The 22,680-nt window shown below is 44.0% G+C and overlaps 1 protein-coding gene across 1 annotated transcript in view; it reads left to right on the top strand.

Annotated features, from left to right (window-relative positions):
- Nucleotides 1–3,810: 3,810 nt before the first annotated feature.
- The window catches only part of LOC308282174 (uncharacterized protein), a gene marked incomplete at both ends in the record, with an annotated part of 55,523 nt that continues 36,653 nt past the window's right edge, over nt 3,811–22,680 (top strand). The window contains 3 exons of the mRNA XM_080722519.1: nt 3,811–3,968; nt 9,642–9,741; nt 12,125–12,230. Of these exons, the coding sequence (XP_080578645.1) occupies nt 3,811–3,968; nt 9,642–9,741; nt 12,125–12,230 (364 nt within the window). The remainder of the gene's footprint in view (nt 3,969–9,641; nt 9,742–12,124; nt 12,231–22,680) is intronic.

Raw genomic sequence — 22,680 nt, 5'->3', positions numbered from 1 at the left:
TTGGTTGAGCTTCATGTGACAATTTGGCTACAATATAGTATATAGGCAACCACACTCGCAATTTCCCAGAATTTCATATTTCTAGTTAATTCTGTCTTTGTCTCTCCCTTTTATGCCCATATAATGGAGATCCCTGATGTCATCAATATTAAACCCATATCTGGGAATGCACATATATGGACATATTGTGTCAGTCTCTGTTGTTTCAGCGCTGCTTCTCACATTTCTTTTTGGCTTTTTCTGCCTTTATTGATAGTTTTTTTGTGGTGGTAAACCGCTCCATAGAGTGGCTGTGCGTCTTTCTGTAGCCTTTTTCCTCAGCGTTTTGCTATAGCAAAACGTGTGTGTGTGTAGCATAGCCTGTACATCCTAGACTTAAATCCTAGTCTGAAGACATTATGCAAGCACGACCACCGCTCACTTCACATTGGGTGTGATTTTTCAGTGAAGATTGACAGGAAAGAGGGAGAGCGAGGTGGGCAGCAAAGGTCGCCGGGAACAGGACTCGGACTCGGGAAGCGCTGCCAGGCCACATTGAGCCTAGGTGCCCGACGTTGTGTGGGCAAAAAAACTTGGTGGCAGGGCAGTTCTGTTTTTCATTGACTGGAAACCTGTTCAGCATTAACTTTGAGATAACGAATGCAGTTGTCTGGAAGGGCAAGCATACCTCGTCTCTGTGACGGCAGTGCTGAGTACATTTGGAAACCCTTTGCCAAGATTAACAGCGGGTATACATCTCGTCTGGATTGTATACTGCATCACTGCACCCACTCAACCCGCCGCCATGTTACTCCCCTTTTGGCACATTGCCAGAGCCTGTTGGCATGGAAATGACGATTTGTGTCGGTAATGAAAGAACAATGCCAGTCCTCGACTTGACTATTTCCTCCATTTTCTTTAAATGTACCAGTAAAACGATCACGAATAGATAAAATGTAATCAACAGAGTGTAATCTTTTCTTGTATTTCACTTTCACTATTTTATATGTGTATATGTATATGTATATGTATATGTATATGTGTGTATATATATATATATATATATATATATATATATATATATATAGGGTATAGATATATATATATATATATAAATATATTGTAGGGTATAGATGCCAAAATAGTGCCAAAATAGTGAAAGTGAAATACAAGAAAAGACACGCGGTTCAGAATCACAAGCGAGTGAAGAAAAACTAAATTGATCGACTTGAGAAAACACAGCTCTCTGCGTGTTCCCTGTGCTTGCTGCGCCGTTACCAGGCAGAGTTGGTGAAGCCAGCCAGCCTGTCTGCCAGTCAAACAGCCAGCTAGCCAATGAGCCAACCAGCCAGCCTTAGCCACCCCGCTTGCCAGCCAGACAGCATCAGTCTAGCCCGCAATGCCGCCAGACAGTTCTCTGGCCGGCAAGCAGACAAAGCGAACTTACAGTACTTGCCCTATCTGTGCTCATGTAGCACCAGAGCCTCACAGTGCCTAGCTAGCTTCCTTTCTGTCTCAAACACACATACTCAGTCTCACTTCTACTGCTACCCACAGTAGATACGCTCTCACACAGACACACACACACACACACACACACACACACACACACACACACATACATGCTGTACAAGCGAGAAATCCGCTTATTCTGCGATCCTCCTCAACAAAAATAGACAAAAAAAAAAGATCGTCACCTCACACATCCCCTGAACTGCCGCAGAGTGCCGCCAAAATAATCGACGCAAGGTAATTTGTTGAAGTAATTGGCGTTTGTTAATTGCTTCGCATTTATTAAAAGCCGTGCATGCTGGGAGACAGTGTTTTGTGTCCAGTGTGTGTGTGTGTGTGTGTGTGTGTGTGTGTTGTTCCTCGTCATTGGCTAATCAGCGCCTTGAAAATCAGTCGTTAGTTGTTTCTTTTTTGTTGACACCATCGCTTTATCTGTTTTAGACCCCCACCCGCTACACAGCGCGCACACACACACACACACACACACACACACACACACACACACACACACACACACACACACACACACACACACACACACACACACACACACAGAATACCAATGTACTCTGATCCTTTGCCTGATTTACCCTTGAGCTTTGCCAACTCACTCTTTCGGTGACACGAAGCACAGCACCCCTGTTTGTTGTTGACGTATGTTAATCTGCCATTTGCTTAATTTGGATTTTTGCTTGTTTCCAGACATGCTCCCACTCCTTTCCTCCCTCCCTCCCCTCTTGCCACCTCCTCCACACCTCCCATTCCTCTCTTCCTCCACCTTCTTCTCCACCTCCTGATGACCATTGGCACATCAGGGTGCTCGTCTGCCTGGATCGCAGCCAGCTCAGTGCACGGGCAGGGTGGGAGGGGCCACTGCCCTCCCTCTGCCTGTATGCAAATTGGCCTTGTTTTGATTAAGAGACAGCTGCATATTTGATTAAAGTCATCGGCGGAGACGCGGACGCAGAGAAGGAAGAGGCATGCCTCTCTGGGGAGGCGAAAGGTTGTTTAGTTTAGAGTGTATATCGCAGGAGATGCTGTTTAGTGCTTCTGAGGGGAACAAATAGAGGAGACAAAAGGGCTGCCCAGGGACTGCTTTGGGGTTTAATGGGGCTGACTGACTGCCACGTCGGCGAAGTCTCAACACTGATGCAGAACACAGGCGAATGTGCATGGCGTGATAACAGGAGCAATTGAGAGTGAAATATCGACAGCCATCACTGTTGAAGGTGGTCTGGCATGCCAAGTCTGTCTATCTCTATACCCGCTGATGAAACGCAACTGCATAGTGCATATTCGGCATATTGTGTAAAAAAGAAATCATGCAAAATGGTTTCCGACGACTTATTTCCCTCTCTATATATTTGCACCTCCACGGATATGAAAGAATAAGTATTCGCCTTCATGTGTTCTCTCTTCAATCATAATTGAGAGGGATAGTATCAGAGGGACAATAGTCTGGAAACAAAATGGCCAGTCACCATTTCCAAATTCCTATTCTGTTTATGGTATTTCCTTACTTTACATCTCCCGTTCTCTTGTCTATAATGGTTGGGAAAGGCTTCTACTTACTCAAACAATGGTTCTTCACATCACTCTGAAGCAGTGGTTCTCAAACTGTGGGTCGGGACCCAAAATTATTTTGGGGGGTCCCCAGATGATTAGCTTAATGTGCAACATTGTTTTCTCACTCAGTAAACAAACCAACATAAAATGTAAGTGTATAGAGGGTATATTCACATTTCTAAAGTGACAATTTAAGGACTTTTTAATACCTCTAGAGGCAGAAATTTGGAAAATAGCCGACCTACATGTTCCGAGGTGTTGTGAGCATGTACAGTAGATCTGCTATTTTCACAATAGAACCGTGTTACACAAAATGTAATTTCTCAACTGCTCGTCAGGGTTGGGGGGGAGGGGGGGTCTCCAGTTAAAATATGATTATTTTGGGGGTCACAGCGTGAAAAGGTTGAGAACCGCTGCTCTGAAGAACCAGTTTTGGTCCCAGTTGGCATCTTTATTTTTCTATGTAGATGAGGTGGCTGAGGCCAGATGATCTATAGGTAGACGTACACACAAGGAGGTCGGGTGGGGGTGGGGGTGGGGGGGGCATAAGGGGTGGGTGTGGTGGAACTGTTGGCACTCAGCCAACTCCCGGAATCCACGAGAGGGGGGAGGGTGGAGAAGGATGGATAGAGGGGTGGAGGAGGAACAGAGGAACGGTGGCGGCGTATAATCAGTCAGAAACAACACAGAGGAGAGGAGAGAGGCAGGCCGTGCATATCTAGACGAGGCTGATTGCATTTATGCAGGGATAGAATGGAGGAGGGACGGGAGAGGGGTGTATATATTAAGAAGGATCGGGTGGTGGTAAGACGAGGGCAGGTGCAGCAGTACTATTATAATGGGTGCCTCCACCAGCTAGCGCCCCCACCCACACCACGCCACCACCACCACCACAAAGCCAAGGACATATAGTCAGGAGGAACTGATTGAATGCCATGCCAATAAAAGGAGGCAGTTTCACGCACCATTGACCCAGTTGGCATCCTCACAGTGACACTCTGATGAAACCCCCCCGCCACCCCCCACTTCGAGGTCATGATGATGTGACATCGTTCCATCGATGCGCTGCTTTAAAATTGGAAACTGGAATCACGTATATATCGTCGTTGTTGGGTGGAAACCTTGTACAGCAAACGGTCCAAAACCGTTTGTTTTGTAATTTGTATTTATCATTTATAAAATGATTGAAATGAGTGAAAAAAGCCGATCTACAAGCATACAACGCCTCACGGCAATGCTTGTTAATCAGCTGTTTTCACTACTTTTGTGCGACGTGCCTTGTGTGATGAAGCAGGGCTTTACTTTGCGAAGAAATTTACAAATTTGAAACTTGGAGATGCAAGGTTTCTGCCCGACAGTGACGATATGTATGTATGTTTTTTTCTTTCTTTTTTTTTTTACTTTCGGTTTTGGTTTTCTTTGTCGTTAATCTGTTTAGTTTTTTTTTCCTTGTCAAAACAAGGATGCGGATCATGTCAGACTGAATGCTCGCTTGGAAAGAAATGAAAAGACCGGGATTCTTTTTGTCACAATAGGTGAGAAGCATAATCTGATTGGCCCCTGCCATGTGCGCACACACACCCCGGGAAACTGTCCTTTCATGTTCTCTGTAGGTGGAGCAGCATGCCCCGGAGCAGACTAATAGAATGCTTGTCTTGTATCTTTTCAACCATGAACTTTTCTCCATCACAATTACAGCCGGCGACAGCCAAGCCAATGTGGCCCGGAGCCAAATCTATTAACAAAAACTAAAGCAATCAAATATTAACTTGCAGAGGACAAAGCACGTTCACTCCTACCGACAGTCGTGAAGTAAGAGCTGTCGTTCTCGTGTTTTGAGCATCTATAGGTATGAACACAGGGATGATTATGCCAGATGGAAGGCAGCTAGGCCTGTAACAATTACTACCTAATCGTCTTATCGCGGTTATTTGACATAATTACAATTCTTTTTGTCATAACCGTCACAACGTATCGCGATGCGACGCGTTGTGAGCTTGTAGATCGGCTAAAGTATTTAAGTTGTCAAATATGTCAGTCATTTCTTTGTATAGCATATTTAGGTTATATGTGTCATATCTGCCATATGCAACTTCAAAGCCTAAAATCGAAACAGAAATGTAATTGTCAACAACAAAAACACTATTAAATCGATAATCGCAATTATTTGAGTGACAATTAATCGTCATGTAGAATGTCATAATCGTGACAGCCCTAAAGGCACCTAGGCATCCCTAACTGTGTCTAGAACAGTGGTTCTCAACCTTTTCAGGCTGCGACTATTTTCACAATTTTGGCCTCTAATATTTGACAATTTGGCCAATGTTTAATTTGACATTTTAGGTATGAAAAGGTCCTTAAATTGTCACTTTAGAAATGTGTAGATACCCTCTATACACTTAAACCTTATGTTGGTTTGTGTGTGTGTGTGTGTGTGTGTGTGTGTGTGTGTGTGTGTGTGTGTGTGTGTGTGTGTGTGTGTGTGTGTGTGTGTGTGTGTGTGTGTGTGTGTGTGTGTGTGTGTGTGTGTGTGTGTGTGTGTGTGTGTGTGTGTGTGTGTGTGTGTGTGTGTGTGTGTGTGTGTGTGTGTGTGTGTGTGTGTGTGTGTGTGGATCATGTGTACCGATTTTTGTGACATTTGAAGAAAATATGTAGGAGAAGGAGCAAAAAGTGTGTTTTGGAGAAAATTCAAGATGGCGGAAAATCTATCATGGCGCAAATGGGCGTGGCCTATACGTCATGACCCAAGGAATCCAGGGAAAAAATATTTTTAATTTTCCGACCTACGGTTCAAGAGTTACAGGCCAAAACGTAAAGTGGGGTGTTATGGCGCCACCATGCGGCCAAATGACACAATTATTTTTTATTTAATCCTTGAAATCATTATGAACTTCCTCTCCAAGTCTTGAAACTCTAGCCCCTATGGTTTGGGAGAGACAAATAATTGAATGTGAGTTTTTGCAATTCCCATTATAAGTCAATGGGGAAAATTAATTCACTAATAAATTAATATCAATTAAACTATAGAACCTTTCTCTTAGAAAAGTAATAGCCCACGATTCCCGAGTAAGCCGGTCGATTTGACATATGGCGCGAGTGTGTGGTGGCAAAACTGTACACACAGACAGACAGACAGACACACACACACACAGACCCACACAGCCACGTATAGGGAGCCTGTGCTTCACACAGCTCCAAAAGCTTGCTTGGTGTCTGTCTCCTCACGCAGTTGCATCACTGCCCCCTGCTGTTCGTTTTAGAGCACTGTCACCTCTGCCTGTGGTTCTTCTGGCACAGACAGAAGCTAATTTTCCCCCTCTAAGTCGCTGACGGACATTAATGCATATTCTGATCCATGAGCCCCTTGGAGCCCTCTCCACTCCATCCACTTCTCCGCCTCTGTCCGTCTCTCACTCATGTTATCAATTCACCGTTTTCTCAAGGAAAATATAAGTTAAGCTCACCTTATTTACATTTATATGATCACATTTTCTTCCTTATGGAAGGTATGCAAATTTGCCCTTTTCTCAAGTCTTGGCTACCCAGCTCGCAGATGTGTTGCCAGGGAAGAAAAAAAGAAAAAATAATAATAGCATTGCCCTCCAGGAGGAAAGAAACCCAAGTTGGGGTTTCAAGACCTCATGAATTTTGTAATGATACATTTTGTTTACCCTGCCCTCCTTCCAACCTTATCGGGGCATTTTGAGCCAGGGATATATATAACTTGAGATTGATTTACACCTGAAATGTCTCTATTTGGTTCCCCTTGTTTATTATGTACTTGGCCCTTAAGCCCTCAAAAAATAGTTTTCATTTTCTTCATCTGATAGCATCTAAATTCCAATATCGGGTCGTGAGTGTGCAGCGAGATGGTTTTGGTGGATGTGCCCTGGCATATGCCAGGTCTTTAAAGTGTGTGTGTGTGTGTGTGTGGGTGGGTGCAAGTGTGCGTGTGTGTGTGTGTGTGTGTGTGTGTGTGTGTGTGTGCACATTGGAAGCAGGATTGAAAGAGAAACCTGAGAACTGCATGGCTACATGAATGCCGTCAACTCGAGTTTACTTGATAAGCCGTGTGTTTGTGCGACTGTGCGTGTGCGTGTGTGTGCGTGCGTGTAAAAAAGTGAGATTATGTGTGCATGGATATAGTTGGGGATTGATTTGGTACAGTATGTGCGTGTGTGCTTGCGTGTGGTTGGTGGTGGAGGGGGAACAGCACTCCAACAAATTGCTTTCTTCCAGCATATTGCCAGCGCCAGTCTTGATTCCTTAGGACGGGGAAAGGCACGTCTCTGCCCATTATGGCCCCAGTACAGACTTCAGACTTCTGGCCTGCCTTAACCCAACACACAGCCCTGCTCCACCCTGCCCTGTGAAACGCTGATGTGGAATATTTAACAGACACACCAAGCGAAACCTAATAATATAATCAGGTAATAAGAAATTAATTTTCTCCCTGGCTGCCCTTTGACTGGGGTGTTGATACAAGGAAGGCTCAACGCTGGTGAAGGAATGAGGTTGCAATGGATCTGAGTTTAGTGAGCTCGCTGCCCCCCTCTCTCTCTCTCTCTCTCTCTCTCTCTCTCTCTCTCTCTCTCTCTCTCTCTCTCTCTCTCTCTCTCACACACTATCTCTCTCCCTCACACATGCTCTCTGCATCAGCATCCCTCCTGACACACTCCAGTGGTTTCGATAGTCACCCCCACGCACCCACACACACCCTACACGAGCTACTTGGTGCATACAAATTTGTACAGAGACCTACACAATGACAAGTGTTGCCACCTGCATCCCTTTTCCATCCCAACCGGACTGACCATGGCACCACCAGTCGCAACATACGCAAAGCATGAACGCAAGCGCGCACACACACACACACACTCACGCACGCACGCACGCACGCACGTACACAAATGCACACCAGAGACTGTTACCATCACAGCAGGGAACTTTATGTTCCTTCCTGACTGTTGCTACATTGTAGGTAAATAGCAGCGAAAGCACAGACCAATACAGAGACATCCGCTGTGACTCTGTGAGTGTAGACTAGGGATGGGACGATATGAACGATTATTGTGACAAAAGAAATCGCGATTTACGATATTATCGCGATAATCAAAATCCATTTCCTGGGTCGGAACATATGCCAAAAAATAGCAGATCTACAAGCTCACAACGCGTCGCAACGCGACGCATTGAGAGCTTGTAGATCGGCTATTTTTTGGCAAAGACATTTGATAGAGAGTGAAAAATGGACTGTATCAAGTACTTATATATAAGTACCTTTTACCAGTAGAGTATATAAGTGGTGCCGGATATGCAGCTCGGCAAATAAAAGGTGAATTGATCCCAGTGCATGACGGAGGACGATATCACGATAAATGAAATCTCCACGATACGATTATCGTGAGTGTTTTTTATCACGATAAACGATAATATCGCGTATCGTCCCATCCCTAGTGTAGACTAGAGCATCTTAGTTGGTCACAATTGAAAGGCTGTTGTTGTATATCTTGTATGTTGCACTGTGCCATGTTAAATGTCACTGCGAACAGTGTGACCCAGTGGAAATTCTCTATTCTTTCTTCTCTCTTTGTATAGCTATCCATCTATATCTACCTAGATGTGTAACTATACTGTATATGTCTATTGCTTTCTATGTCTCTTCTCCTATCCGTTTGTTGTCACTTTCAGAGTTTTCTCCTCACATAGTTAATTAGAAGGCAAGAGTCCATCGGTGTCAGCGCTCCAGTGTTTTATTATTCCCTCTTATTGCCCCCCCCCCCACCCCCAGTCTCAGATGGGGAGACATCAATAACCCGACCCACAACACACACACACACACACGTGCACACATACATGCACGCACGCACACCCTATGTGGCAGAGTTTCAGTGGCCCTGCTCCCGGCTGGCATAACCATCCATCTCTCTCTCTCTCTCTGTGTGCCCCCACCACCCCCACCCCCACCCCATCCTCTCCTCTTCCCTCCTCCTATCACCTCCTCCCAGGGGCGTCACAAGGGGGGGGGGGGGGGGGGGGGGGGGACTGAGTTACTAGGGCCCAAGGTGGAGGGGCCTTAATTATTTTATACTTTAGCTATTGAAGAATAGCAGATATACAAGCTCACAGCGCGGCACTGCGAGCTTGTAGATCTGCTAATTTTGAAAAGTCGTGAAAATGTGTGCACATCTTTGAATATACAGTATGTGCTTTTTAAGCGAACATTTGTAACTCAAATTTTGCTTCTGGGGGGTCCCTGGAACTAAATATTTTGAGATGGGAGTCCGTGGCCAAATACATATCATTTTGGGGGTCCTTCACATGAAAAGGTTTGAGCACCACTGACATAGAAACATAGGTTTTTCCCCAAAAATGAAACCTTGAAAGACTTGGACGAATTTTTAAGATTTTTCAAAAATAGCAGATCTACAAGCTCGCAGCGCGGCACCGAGTGCCGCGCTACAAGCTTGTATATCTGCTATTTTTCCATAGTCGAAAAACACAAAATGTGAGTGAATCCTTGTACCCAGGGCCCAGGATTCGGTGCGACACCCCTGCCTCCTATCACCTCCTCCCCCCTCCAGTCTTCCACCCACCAACTCTCCCCTCCACGCCCTCCCTCCCTCCCTCCCTCCCATCCCCTTCCCGTCGCCCCACCTGAGCGCATTTGTCATCCTCCGCTCCGTGAGCCGCGGCCGACCGGCCGACACTGATGGGGAGAGAGAGAGAGAGAGAGAGAGCGAGAGAGAGAGAGAGGAACCTCGCCCGCTGCAATATGCAAAAAACACGCAAAAAAGGTAAACGCGGGTTGCCCGGGCAACGGCACCGAGGTTATTTCCAAGCGCTGATGGAAATCAATGTCATGTGCCAGCCAGCCAGGCACCTCCGTCCTCAGGAAAATTAGAAAACGGGGGGGAGGATGGAGGGAGGGGAGGGAGGGTGGAGTGGAGGGGAACATGGAGATGGAGGAGGAGGAGGAGGAAGGAGGAGGAGGAGGAGGGGGGGCTGAAGGGAAAGGCTCAAAGGACAAAGAAAAATGCAGTGGAGGAAACAGAACGCAGGTTTTCTTCCTCTAAAAAAATCTTAAGGGCTCGACGTGACTTTTCCTCCGAGGAGTGCGAGGCACGCTGCCATTTCACCACCGCCGCTGTTCATTTCACTGTTCTCCTCCCTTTTGTTTTGTGTCCATCAACAAAACATCAATTTGAACCCCCCCTTTCTACCCCCCCCCCCCTTTATGCACCAGCCTATCTCATTTGTTAATGTTCAGAGGGGAAAACAAACTCTCCTAATACTGTAAGGTTGCAATTCAAAGCACAATTAATGGATTTTTCAGTGGCTAGGAGGAGGAGGAGGGGGGAGGGGTGCTGGAGTGGGAAGGTGATGATTAAAAATTGTGTGTGTGTGTGTGTGTGTGTGTGTGTGTGTGTGTGTGTGTGTGTGTGTGTGTGTGTGTGTGTGTGTGTGTGTGTGTGTGTGTGTGTGTGTGTGTGTGTGTGTGTGTGTGTGTGTGTGTGTGTGTGTGTGTGTGTGTGTGTGTGTGTGTGTGTGTGTGTGTGTGTGTGTGTGTGTGTGTGTGTGTTCGTGTGCATGTGTGTGACTGAGAGAGAGTGTTTGTAAATTGGCTCAGTGAATGATTAATCCTGTTCGGTGACACCTGCCAGGAGCAGGCATCATCACATGGGAACAAGACCAGCAGCCAAATGATTTGGGCACTGATGTTGTGATCATGCCATGCTTACGATCCCTTTTCCAAGATAGCCTAAGTTGAACCCTGCTGTGCTGGGCAGCGCTGGGCTGTGTCCAGGGATGAAATCCAAGTCCTCTCGCCTGCAGCTAGCATTTTGGTTGGAGCCAGGGGCAAACCAGGCCACTCAAATCTGAAACCGGCTCAAGTGAGAGAAATGTGCGCCCATGTATGTATGCAGCCTTGGTTGTGAATCATCCACTTAAGTCCGATATATTTTTTCAAATGACAAAGTCACGATAAAGTGCTTTGTGAGCATCTAGATCAGCTGGGCGACATGGACTAAATCAAATATCACAATACAGTAGACCTACTGTATGTATTACCAAATAAATGCCTCTATAAATATTTGTAACAATAGTATTGTATGTAAATATAGCAAAAAGATCTACAAGCTCACAACGCATCCCATTGCAACATGTTGTGAGCCTATATTTTGCCCCCTGTCTGTCTTTCTGTCCGTCTGTCTGTCTGTCCGTCCGTCCGTGTGTCCGTCCGTCTGTGAACAGTTATAGGGCTCTATTTCCGTCCATGCCTTACCCCTTATCCCTAAATGTCTTTGCCTTGTTTTACTATTTTGATAAACATTTTAAATAATTCAAATTAGTAGGGTCTCAAACCAAGGTTCTGTGACCATCCTCTGGCAAGGATGGTTTGATGATTGATTTGACCTCTATGGACCCTTTATAAAAGATTGTCCCCATGTCCCTCGCAAAAATCCCAGCATTTTTTGCTAGAGGGCCACATTCAAAATGGCGCCCGGCACCTTCGTTAAAAATGAACTTTTGATCCAGATGACCGAGAAACATGTATGAAGACACTTTATCATACAAGTCAACCATGAGGATTCCAAATCTGACCCCATTTGAATCATAAGACCTTGTTCAATTAGCATAATGCATGTTTAATTAGCATATATTATGCATAAGTAACAACTCCAAGCAAACATGTGGTCATTTTCTGTTCAGTGTTATTCCAAGTACTTATTTTTACAAATATTATTATTCCTGCACATCTGACCACTACTGAAGCAGTAAATATTCCAATAAAGTGCTCTTTGTTCATGTAATAAGCTAGTATGTCCATACAAAATGTTTCTATATATCAATTAACATGACTTTGACTTCTAGACCAAAAACAATGGTCACATACCAAACCTTTCACAGTTGATCCCAAAGTAATTTGTCCTGTAGAATCAATTTCTACATTTTTTTATTGTGCATATTTAATTAGATAATCTTCTTATTTATCAAATTAGTGTAAATAAGCTAAACCAATATAAGTGGTATTTATGGCACAAAATATTATAATTGTTATCAGATATGCACTCAGGAGAAGAACCTGTCCAACGTGCAGCCTGGAGGCACAATCCAGGACACCAATAACAATGTTGTCTGCACCCAAGAGAAAGCAGGGAGCTCTCCGGGTATAGCAGTAATTCAAGAGGGGCGCCATCCAGTAGAGTGAAAACATAACTTTTGAATAGAAACGTCATTTATTTGGGGTTTGTAATTTTTACAGACACAAAACACATCAATCTGAATCAGAGCTGAAATGTCTTTGAAACAATTCTCTGGGAAGAGGCAGAGAAAGAGCTGGATGCCAGTGAGAAGAGGGTGACGTACTGTACCAGTGTATATCTCAGAAGATGCCACCCTTTCCTACTGGCCTGAAGGCCAGTTCAGCCAATGAGTCCATGCAGTCTGAGTGGGATACAGGGAGCAATGACTCTGCATTGGGAATCCCACTGGTAGTGCTAGATGAGGTGCCATGTTACCTAACCTAATGGAAATGGGCCAATCAGCATCTACTGCCTCCAGGTTGAAATAGCAGATCAACCCAATGGGTGGTCTGTCTGAGAATAAAACATCTGCCAACCTTGCCTTGGCATCTGTTCTGAGGCTCCTCAGACCAAGCCTCAGACCAGAGGAGCCTTTGGCCAGTCTGCCTTTGAGGATGGCAAAATAGGTGGAGAAAAATAGAGCATGGGGGCATGTGCCATCAGGCTAAATGGACTAATCCAATGCAGCTATCACAATTTGTATAATATTCACGAGGAATTGGTGACACAAGCCTTTGTTCAAGGACTCCTTCTTGGCCGTTTTAGAGAGCATACCCATGCCCCATTGCCCCAATGTCCTCGAGGAAGCAGAATGTTACCATCCTTGTTTAGACTGACCTTGCCTACATCAGACAAGCCAAGTGTGGTGGATGATGATGGGGACACTGGAGAGCCATTACAGCAGGAGCCACACCCCAGTCTCTACCAGTCAGTCACAAGAGACACTGGATAGACAGAAGAAAGGCCTATGCTCTGGCTGCTACCAATGTGGAGAACCAGCTGGACAGTTCCCTGTGTGATCTACAGTGGCACTTTTGGACAAAGACTACAATGTATACTACACGCAGTGGACCAGCCTCACTGTAATTAACAGATTGATGTATCATTGTGTCAAACATAGCTCGCAGAAATATTTGAAGAGGTCTAAACTGCAAGCAAATATCTTGAAACAATATCTTAAGCTAGATAGATTATCCCAAACCAGAGGACAATGGCTGGCAGGAACAATTTATTATACAGTAGCTCACACACACACACACACACACACACACACACACACACACACACACACACACACACACACACACACACACACACACACACACACACACACACACACACACACACACACACACACGTGTCATATCTGATAACAATACTAGGCCGATGTTGTGCCCTAAATACCACATATATTGTTCTACTCTATAGTACCTACACAATGTGTTATGCTTATTTACGCTAATTTGCTCAAACAAGCAAATTAAATTATGTCATTAAATATGCACAATACAAAAATATAGAAATTGATTCTACAGGACAAATTACATTGGGATCAACTGTGAGAAGTTTGGTATTTTATTTTTTATTTTTTATTTTTTCAAACGTGGTCTAAAAGTCATAATAATTGATGTACAGAAAAATAATTATGGACATACTAGCTTATTACATGAACAAAGAGCACTTTATTGGAATATTTACTGCTTCAGTAGTGGTCAGATGTGCAGGAATAATAATATTTGTAAAAATAAGTACTTGGAATAACACTGAACAGAAAATGACCACATGTTTGCTTGGACATGTGGTCTCTGGATCAAAAGTTCATTTTTAACAAAGGCGCCGGGCGCCATTTTGAATGTGACCCTCTAGCAAAAAATGCTGGGATTTTTGCGAGGGACATGGGGGCTAAATCTTTTATAAAGGGTCCATAGAGGTCAAATCAATCATCAAACCATCCTTGCCAGAGGATGGTCACAGAACCTTGGTTTGAGACCCTACTAAATAGCTGATCTACAAGGTCACAATGTGACAATGTAGATCGGCTATTTATTTGTAAATTTGCTAAGTATTTTAAAACGCTCAAGCTGCCATCTTGTTTCGTGAACCGGAAGAACTCCTTAAAATGTTTTTCAAAATGGTAAAAAAGACAAAGATGGATAAGGCATGGACGAAAATATATCTCTTAATCTCCGACACCGTTAGCCTGATGCGAAACCGTGCACACACACTCCCTGATTGCCAGAGCAGACCCTCTGCCCCTAATGTTTCAGATCGGCCTGTTATACCACTAGCCTGGCGTAGCCAGACTATACTCATGCAGTTAACTAACTGTAGTAGATAATCTTTGAAAGAAATAAAAGGAACAAAAGCGACAATTCTTTGAATATTTTGAAAATTTCTGCATAGAGAATTGGATACTGGAAGGAATACAGTAGCTGGGTACAGCAAGGACGGGTAACGATTTATTTCTGCCTCAAATGGCAATCTCATCAATAGCTAACTTAAGCCTGATTATACGGACCTTAATCGATAACTCCTCCTGTCAATACATTGTAGATAAAGTGTCCCCGATGGCTTCAGCTGTACCAAGGTCTTGGCCTGATTCGGAGCACTGATACACTAGAGCTAACTTCACTGTGGTTGAGATCGATAAACAACTACAAAACCCATAAACAATGATTTACTGTCTCCTGCCATTACTGCTTCAGAGCAATCCTCAACAAGTCCTGTTTCACTGTGGCAGTATACTATAGTATACGCTGCACTACATTAGACTGTTGTTTCTCAGCGTTGCGTCCGGGGACCACCAGACCTGTGTCCTGAGCTTTATGGGTCTGCATCTCGGTGTACAAATGAAACCAAATGAACCTGTGTGGTTCCATTTTTACATTCTCAGTTTCAAATAAACGAAGGATTTCATGAGGTAGATTGGGCTGCCAGAGATTACATTTTTTTTTATCAGTTGCGGGGTCCGTGGCCGAATGCATATTAAGACCAGGCTGTACAAATGCCTTCTCATCATCAGTAGTTCCCAAACATTTCCGTAATTATTACGAAAGCCCTCTCCCTGTATGTTCAAATGTCTTTCAAGATTTTTCCAAAATCAGAACTAGCAGATGTACAAGCTCACAGCGCTGGACCACGGCCAAGGCCGCTTTAACTGGTTGTAATGGGTTAAACTGGGAGTCCTTGAAATTAAAAAGGTTGACTATCTATGCCAGGGGTCTTCAAAGTTTTCAGGCCAAGGACCCCTTAGCTGAGAGAGATATGAAGCAGGGACCCCCCCACTACGTATTGTATAAGATTGTGTTGCAGATTACACATTTGAAAAGATTTCTTAGACAGTTTAGACTTGTTTGATAACACTATCATCAGTGTAGGTTGTTGGATTACTGTGTATTTTTAGACATCGAACTACTTGAATCGTCAATACTTAGTCTGCTCTTCTTTTCTCTCAGCACCAAACCTCTTTGCCAAGAATAGCAGATCTACAAGCTCACAACGCCTTGCGCTGCGAGGTGTTGTGAGCTTGTAGATCGGTTATCTTTGGCTGATGTTCCACACAGAATAGGGATACTACTACTACAAGGGATCAAGTGGTTAGTGTAGAAAAAAATAAAGTTTCTATCACACAAAGATTTGGAGAACCCCCTGTAGTAACTCTGAGGACCCCCTAGGGGTCCCAGACCCCCCTGTTGAAGACCCCTGATCTATGCACTAAAATATATAGGAGCCAATGATAATCTGGTCTGCATAACGAACATGGCGTTCATACTCCAGTTGACACATTTGCAACCCGCCACTTATCCCATTACTGGCTGTCCCTGGTCGCAGCTTTGTTTGCTGTGTCGGCACTCTTTCTGTCTCGCTGGTCAGCTCGTTTCTGAGCGTGATGTGTGTTGATGATGAACACCAGAATTGTTGGGATGCAGTTGAACTACACGCAATATACAGTAGTACACTTTCACACAGATACAGTATATGGATGGAGAGATATGTACAGAAGCACAAATGATTTAAAAAATGCATGTACATATGGGCACATGCATTCATGCAAAACACGCATGTGTGCACACGCACACACACACACGCACACGCACACGCACATGCACACGCACACGCACACACACACACTGACTACCGAGCATACTGTATCAGGCATATGCACACTGAAGCGGCACATTTTAATCAAACCTTAATTTTGTATTAGTCGAATGTTCTTTTATTTTTAATCGAAGGAATACTTGAATATGGAATATTCGTTGGCGGCTCTAACACGTTGTAAACGAGAGCTGCCGACATGTTCAGCTGCGGAGCTCTGAATCTTTCTTGAGAAATTCAATATAACAGATGTAAGGTAAACCCTACTGGAAACTCTTGCATTATCTGTATCAATATTGATTGCCAAAATGTCAGTATTGTGCATGCCTAATAGCTGAATTAGAGATGATACCCACAGGCAACAACTGAGAGACCTTAATGTTGAAGGAAGGTGTTACGAAAGGGATAACATCTCGCTCAGCGGTCATTATCGAGTGATAGGATCACAACAGGTTGATATGCCACCGACGCGGAGTGGAGGATGTTTTCAAAAACATATTCTTCTTTAGTTGTAAATGTCGCTTTGTGTTTGTTTACATGGCTGACACGTTGGATACAGCACAATATTCACGCTGTGCAGCAGGTGTTCTGAGCCTTTGATTAGGCAGCGGTCTGTTATCAAGCGGAGGGGTCTGTTATCCAGAAATATCACACCTGATTTCTGATTTCAGCAATTGACCAATCAGAATGAAGCATTCAAACAAGCCGTGCAATAAATGACTGTAGGAGAGCCTTTTTAACTGTACAGCAGCATCATGTTGTTCTGCAGGGTTTAACAGGGTTCCTCTACAACAGGGTTCCCCAATTAGTTTTCCCCAAGGGCCGAATTATGTCTAGGGTACCAAGCCGAGGGCCACAACATTGCAGGGGGCGACGGTGGCGTTCCCGCTACTCCAGTGACAGTTCAGATATCGTCGTTGTCGGGTGAAAATCTTGTATGTCCAAAACCGTTTGCATTTATCATTTTTAAAATGACTTAAACTAGTGAAAACAGCCGATCTACAAGCACACAACGCGTTGTGTGCTTGTAGATCTGCTGTTTTCACTACTTTTGTGCGACGGCCTTGTATGATGAAGCAGAGCTTTACTTAGTTTGCGAAATAACGTACACATTTTGAGATACGGGTTTTCCACCCGACAACGACGATATACTAGTTTTGTTGCTGCTCTTATACCACCATTATTACTGGGGTTGGTGGGGGCCTGACAGTAGCCCCCCGCGGGCCGCAAATGGCCCGCAGGCCGCCTATTGGGGAACCCTGCTCTACAAGTTTTTTCTGCAGGGCCTCCCTTGTTGCAAAGGGAGTTCTATGTCATTTGTACTGAGCTTAGTTATTGAATGCAACCATAAACCAGAATTGGCCTGATTTGTACAAAAATAGCCGATATACAGTACATGCTCACAACGCGTCACATTCCAGTGAGTTGTGAGCTTGTAGATTGAATGTTTTTGCCTCATGACAGCATAATTTGACAGAGTATAAATTAAGCATTAGGCTACTTACAGCAAGGCTCTGTGCTCTCTGAGCTGAGAAAAATCCCCGCACAGATTTTCCGTGTGAAAGAGCTGCTGCATTGTCATCCATGGACTTTCTGATGGGATCATTTCTGCCCTCCACATCTATTTTTGATGTGCTGTGTCGCTGCTCTATTGAATAAATGAATATTCATGAATGTGCATAGGGGCCTGCAATATATACTGTAGTGATTTCCACGTGTCATCAAGCTATGAAATGATGAAATGACGCTCTCACATCTCCGCGAGGCCATAATGACCACCCATGCTTTGGCTTAGTGAAATTGAGAAAACGTTTTTGCTTTTCTATATGAACATAATCTGCCTTCATTTTCTGCGAATAGATAAATGGCAGTGAGTATAGATTGGATTTTAAGGGAGTTAATGATGGTTCTGAAGTTGATTTAAATCTGATACTCACCAGGGAGTGGTCTTGTTGAAAAACAAATGCTTGCAATTAACTCAGAATCATGAAAAATCCCTAGTTTGACCCCTCAAAAGTTACTCAAGTCCAATTTAAGCACTTTAGAATTTTTGAAAATCGGTTATTAGTAACCCGACTTTGAGCATTTTTTTTTTTTTTTCTTATAATTTTTATCCCACAATTTTGTAACCCATTTTTTCACCCAGTGCTAATTGCCTATGTAATCCTGGGCTCTGCTCTCCCTCTGCCACGCCTGGGGAGACAACGGACTGACCTCATGCTTCCTTCTATGCATGAGGAGTCCAAGTTGCTTCTTTTCACCTGACAGTGGAGATTTCCCTGGTTTGGACGTAGCGCGTGGAAGGAACACGTTATTCCAACCAGTTCCTTTCCCCTCCATCAGGCGCCCCGGCTGGCTAGGGGGAGGCATTATTGAGACCAGGATTACGTGCATGTTTTTGTGAGGGTATCAACCCTAGGAGACACGGGGAGAACATGCAAACTCCACACAGAAAGGCCCTATCGCCAACCCCACCTAGGGTGTGGGCGCTGATGACGCGGAGGAGGAACACACCGCCAGCACCCACAGCGTCCCCCGGCGGGAATCGAACCCAGGACCTTCTAGCTGTGAGGCGAAGCGCTAACCACTGCGCCACCGAGCATTTTTTAATAGGTTTTCCCCCGGGTGTTGAATTTCAACCTTTTATCATGTTATTACACACCTTTAGAAACACCTTGGTGAAGACATTTCTTGGTAACGATTTAGTTGGCAGATTGGTCAGATATCTGATAAAATGCCCTTACTAATTAATAGACCTTTTTCCAGAGCAGTGCCATGTAGCTACTATGTCGTCTCACAGCCACACACACACGCACGCACGCACGCACGCACGCACGCACGCACACACACACACACACACACACACACACACACACACACATAGGTGCCGCTTGACACCGCAGTAATGGTTGCCACTCTGAGAAATCGCTCTATACAATTGGATTGGTTATATATTGTCTCCCTGCTCTTCCATTGAGACATTTAGATTGTGTCTCACCTAGACACAGGATCTGACACGAAATTTGACCTGATGTTCAAGATTCAATTTATCCCCTGAGCAAGCAGGCAGGCTCTGTTAGCTCAGTGGTGGAAATGCCAGCACTTACATAGTGCAGCTTTTATACAGTCATTCAGATCAAATGGCAAGACTTATTTTTGTGCCATTTCTGAAGCGGCAGCACCGTCTGTTGTGGCAACGTCATTATTAGCGAAGTTCCGTAATGTAGTTTCTCCCCCTGCCTTGCCCTCCCCCCACACACATTATCACCAATTTACCTACATTAGTGTCTGTAAAATGTAGCGAAGCCGCAAGGTGTGTCAATTAATTCAGATTTACATATGATTTTCCATTGCATAGGAATAATATCCAATATAGAATATGTACTGATGCATTTAGATATACATACAGTATTCACTTCATCGTGGAAACATTTATTACATAACATTTATTTAAATTGGCCCGGCTCATTTCTTTATTTCATTTAGACAATTAATTTTGCCGATTACAGAGTTGAGATAGAAAGTGCTGTGTGCACACTCAGATAGGCCTTCTTCCTCCATTGTAGATCAGTGCAGAAATTAATTGACCGCCGAAGAGCTTTGAGCCGTCCAAATGGCGTGGGTCAAGTGTGTGTGATGCTTGCATTTCTTTGCTGTTTTATCCATTTTACTGTAATATAGTTATAATAGTGAGCTTGGATAAATTAAGCCTCCAATTTCAACGTCCTCTTCACTGTGATATTGTAGCCATAGCAATATTTGCGGTAATAGCTTGCACTAACAGAGACTGGACATTGGTCATGATGACATTTGGTTTGCTTGTACTAGGGCATTCACAAAATATTTGAATATTCGAATATCAAAGTCACTATTCGACGTTGTTCACCGAAGTCGAATATTCTCTTTTTTTTTTTTTTTTTTTTTTTTAAATATATGGTTTATAAAGCTTGGCTAGATAGGAAGTCATAAGAATGAGTTGTCAATGCCCCTGGTGGATGATTTTCTTAATGCTTTATATCAGGGGTTCTCAAAACTTTTTAGGCAGTGACCCCCAAAATAAACATATTTGAACTGGGGACCCCCACCCTGACAAGCACTCGGAACTGTAGGTATTACATTTAATGTGACTCGGTTCCGCAGATAAATATTGTGAAAATAACAGATCTACATGCTTGTAGAGCATGTAGATCGGCTATTTTCACAATGTTTGCCACTTGTACTTAATATTTGACAGTTTGGTCAGTCCTGTCGAATATTCGACTATTCGAATACTTTGAGGTCAAATAATTTGAGTGCTAAAAATCACTATTCGTGAATGCCCTAGCTTGTACTGTAACTAATCCTCGCATGTATCACCCTTCCATGGGTTACATTCTTGGCAACTGAAAGGCATGCAGGTGATCTTTCTGAAGGAGATGTACAGGTGAAATCCCCCATACTGGTTCTTTAATTCAGCCATCGTTATTGCACGATAAAGCATATTCAACGGCAGGAGAACCACATAAATTACAAGTCATGCTCTCACCTCATCGTGTATGCACACGGTATGCCCACAATCACTTCTTCATCTCTGAGGTTGAAAGGGAGATACTGTGCGGCTATATAGAAGACAGAATCGAGAGGAAAGAAACGCAATGATTTAAGGAAAGGAGAGAAGGATTAGTGGGGAAAGTGACATCAGGTTCAAGGATGTAGACTGCTATTTATATTCTAGAATAGAAGTGCTGATATGGCATCAATTTTGCCTTTCAACCGTTCCCTATGCACACTCTCACATAGCCTGCATACAGCGAGCACAACTACAGGTGCTGCACACCCACACAGACCAGAAGAAGATACCCAGCCTTAGCGAGAGGTGAAACCAGACAAAGAGCAGATGGACGCGATTAAATGAGTAAGGGAGAATACCTCAACTTGCTTTAAAGTGTTCACGCGCGTTGTGTGTGTGCGCAGGGGCGTCACAAGGGGGGGAAAAGTGGGACTGAGTTACTAGGCCCCAAGGTGAAGGGGCCTGGAATTATTTGATTCTTTAGCTATTGAAAAATAGCAGATATACAAGCTTGTAGATCTGCTTAAAAAATACATACATTCAAAGATTTGCACACATTTTCAAAGCGAATATTTGTAACTCAAATTTTGCTTCTGGGGGGTCCCTGGAACTAAATATTTTGAGATGGGGGTACATGGCCAAATACATATAATTTTGGGGACCTTCACATGAAAACGTTTGAGCACCACTGACATAGAAACACACATATATATATATATATATATATATATATATATATATATATATATATATGTGTTACGGTTAGTTTGGGTAACTCGGTTAGACTGTGGTAAGAGCGCTTGTTTTGTCGTTCACCACACACCAATCACCACCAGATGGCGACGACAGCCATTCACTAGTGAAGGCGCTGACGTCACTCGTTTGCGACTCTCTTTCTTTATTTACTAGCCTAGCCTAGCCTAGCCTAGCCTAGCCTAGCTTGCCCAGGCCTTACGGCCTGGGCATAAATATAACGATTGCATTCACCACGGCTTCGTAACTCGCGCGGCGCTCCGCCGGCCGGCGGCCCTGGCGCCGCTTGCAATGTCGTGGACAATCGAGCGGCTCCGCCTGGAGGACGTTGTTGTGGCGACCGCTTGTTCCGCCCCGTGCGGCACGGCGAGCGCTCCGTTTCTCTATCTAACCGTTTCTCTATCTAACCGTGACATATATATATATATATATATATATTTTTTTTTTTTTTTTTTTTTCAAAAAAGGTTTTGAAACATTCAAAGACTTGAGCTTGTAGATCTGCTATTTGTCAACAGTTAAAGCACAAAATAATTGACGTGTATCCTTGTACCCAGGGCCCAGGCTTGATTTGATCCGACACCCCTGTGGCCTGTGCGTGTGTGTGTGTGTGCGGTGTGGGAGTCTGGGGAGCAGGACAGAGAATCCATTCAGGGTTGTGGTACTATAGCTCTAGCTCACTGACAGACTGCCTTGCCGTGCTCAGCCAGTTCATTGCTGTCATTCCTTACATCTTTTGACATTTTCAATTATGTCTTTCACACATGGCTGGGCACTTGTTTTTTTTCCCCCACACACTTCCTCATTTGCTTCTCTCTCCCTCCCTCTCTCACTCTCTCCCAGGGGCGTCGCACCAAATTCTGGGCCCTGTGTACAAGGATTCACTGCGGGGCCCCCCATGAATGTTCTTCATAGGGGTAGGGGTTTTAACCCATTTAGATTTAGATAACGCATTATTTTGTGCTTTAACTATTGAAAAATAGCAGATCTACAAGCTTGCAGAGCTTGTAGATCTGCTATTTTTTGAAAAATCATGAACATTTTGTGCAAGTTTTTGAATATTTCAAATCCTTCTAAGGTTTAAAAAAAAATCCTGTTTCCATACCAGTGGTGCTCAAACCTTTTCATGTGAAGG

Source organism: Nannobrachium achirus, assembly GCF_963921795.1.
Source record: "Nannobrachium achirus genome assembly, chromosome: 3".
In the NCBI taxonomy this organism is placed as follows: Eukaryota; Metazoa; Chordata; class Actinopteri; order Myctophiformes; family Myctophidae; genus Nannobrachium; species Nannobrachium achirus.
The sequence above is the reverse complement of the archived record's forward strand: the minus strand, read 5'-3'. Positions and strand labels throughout refer to the sequence as shown.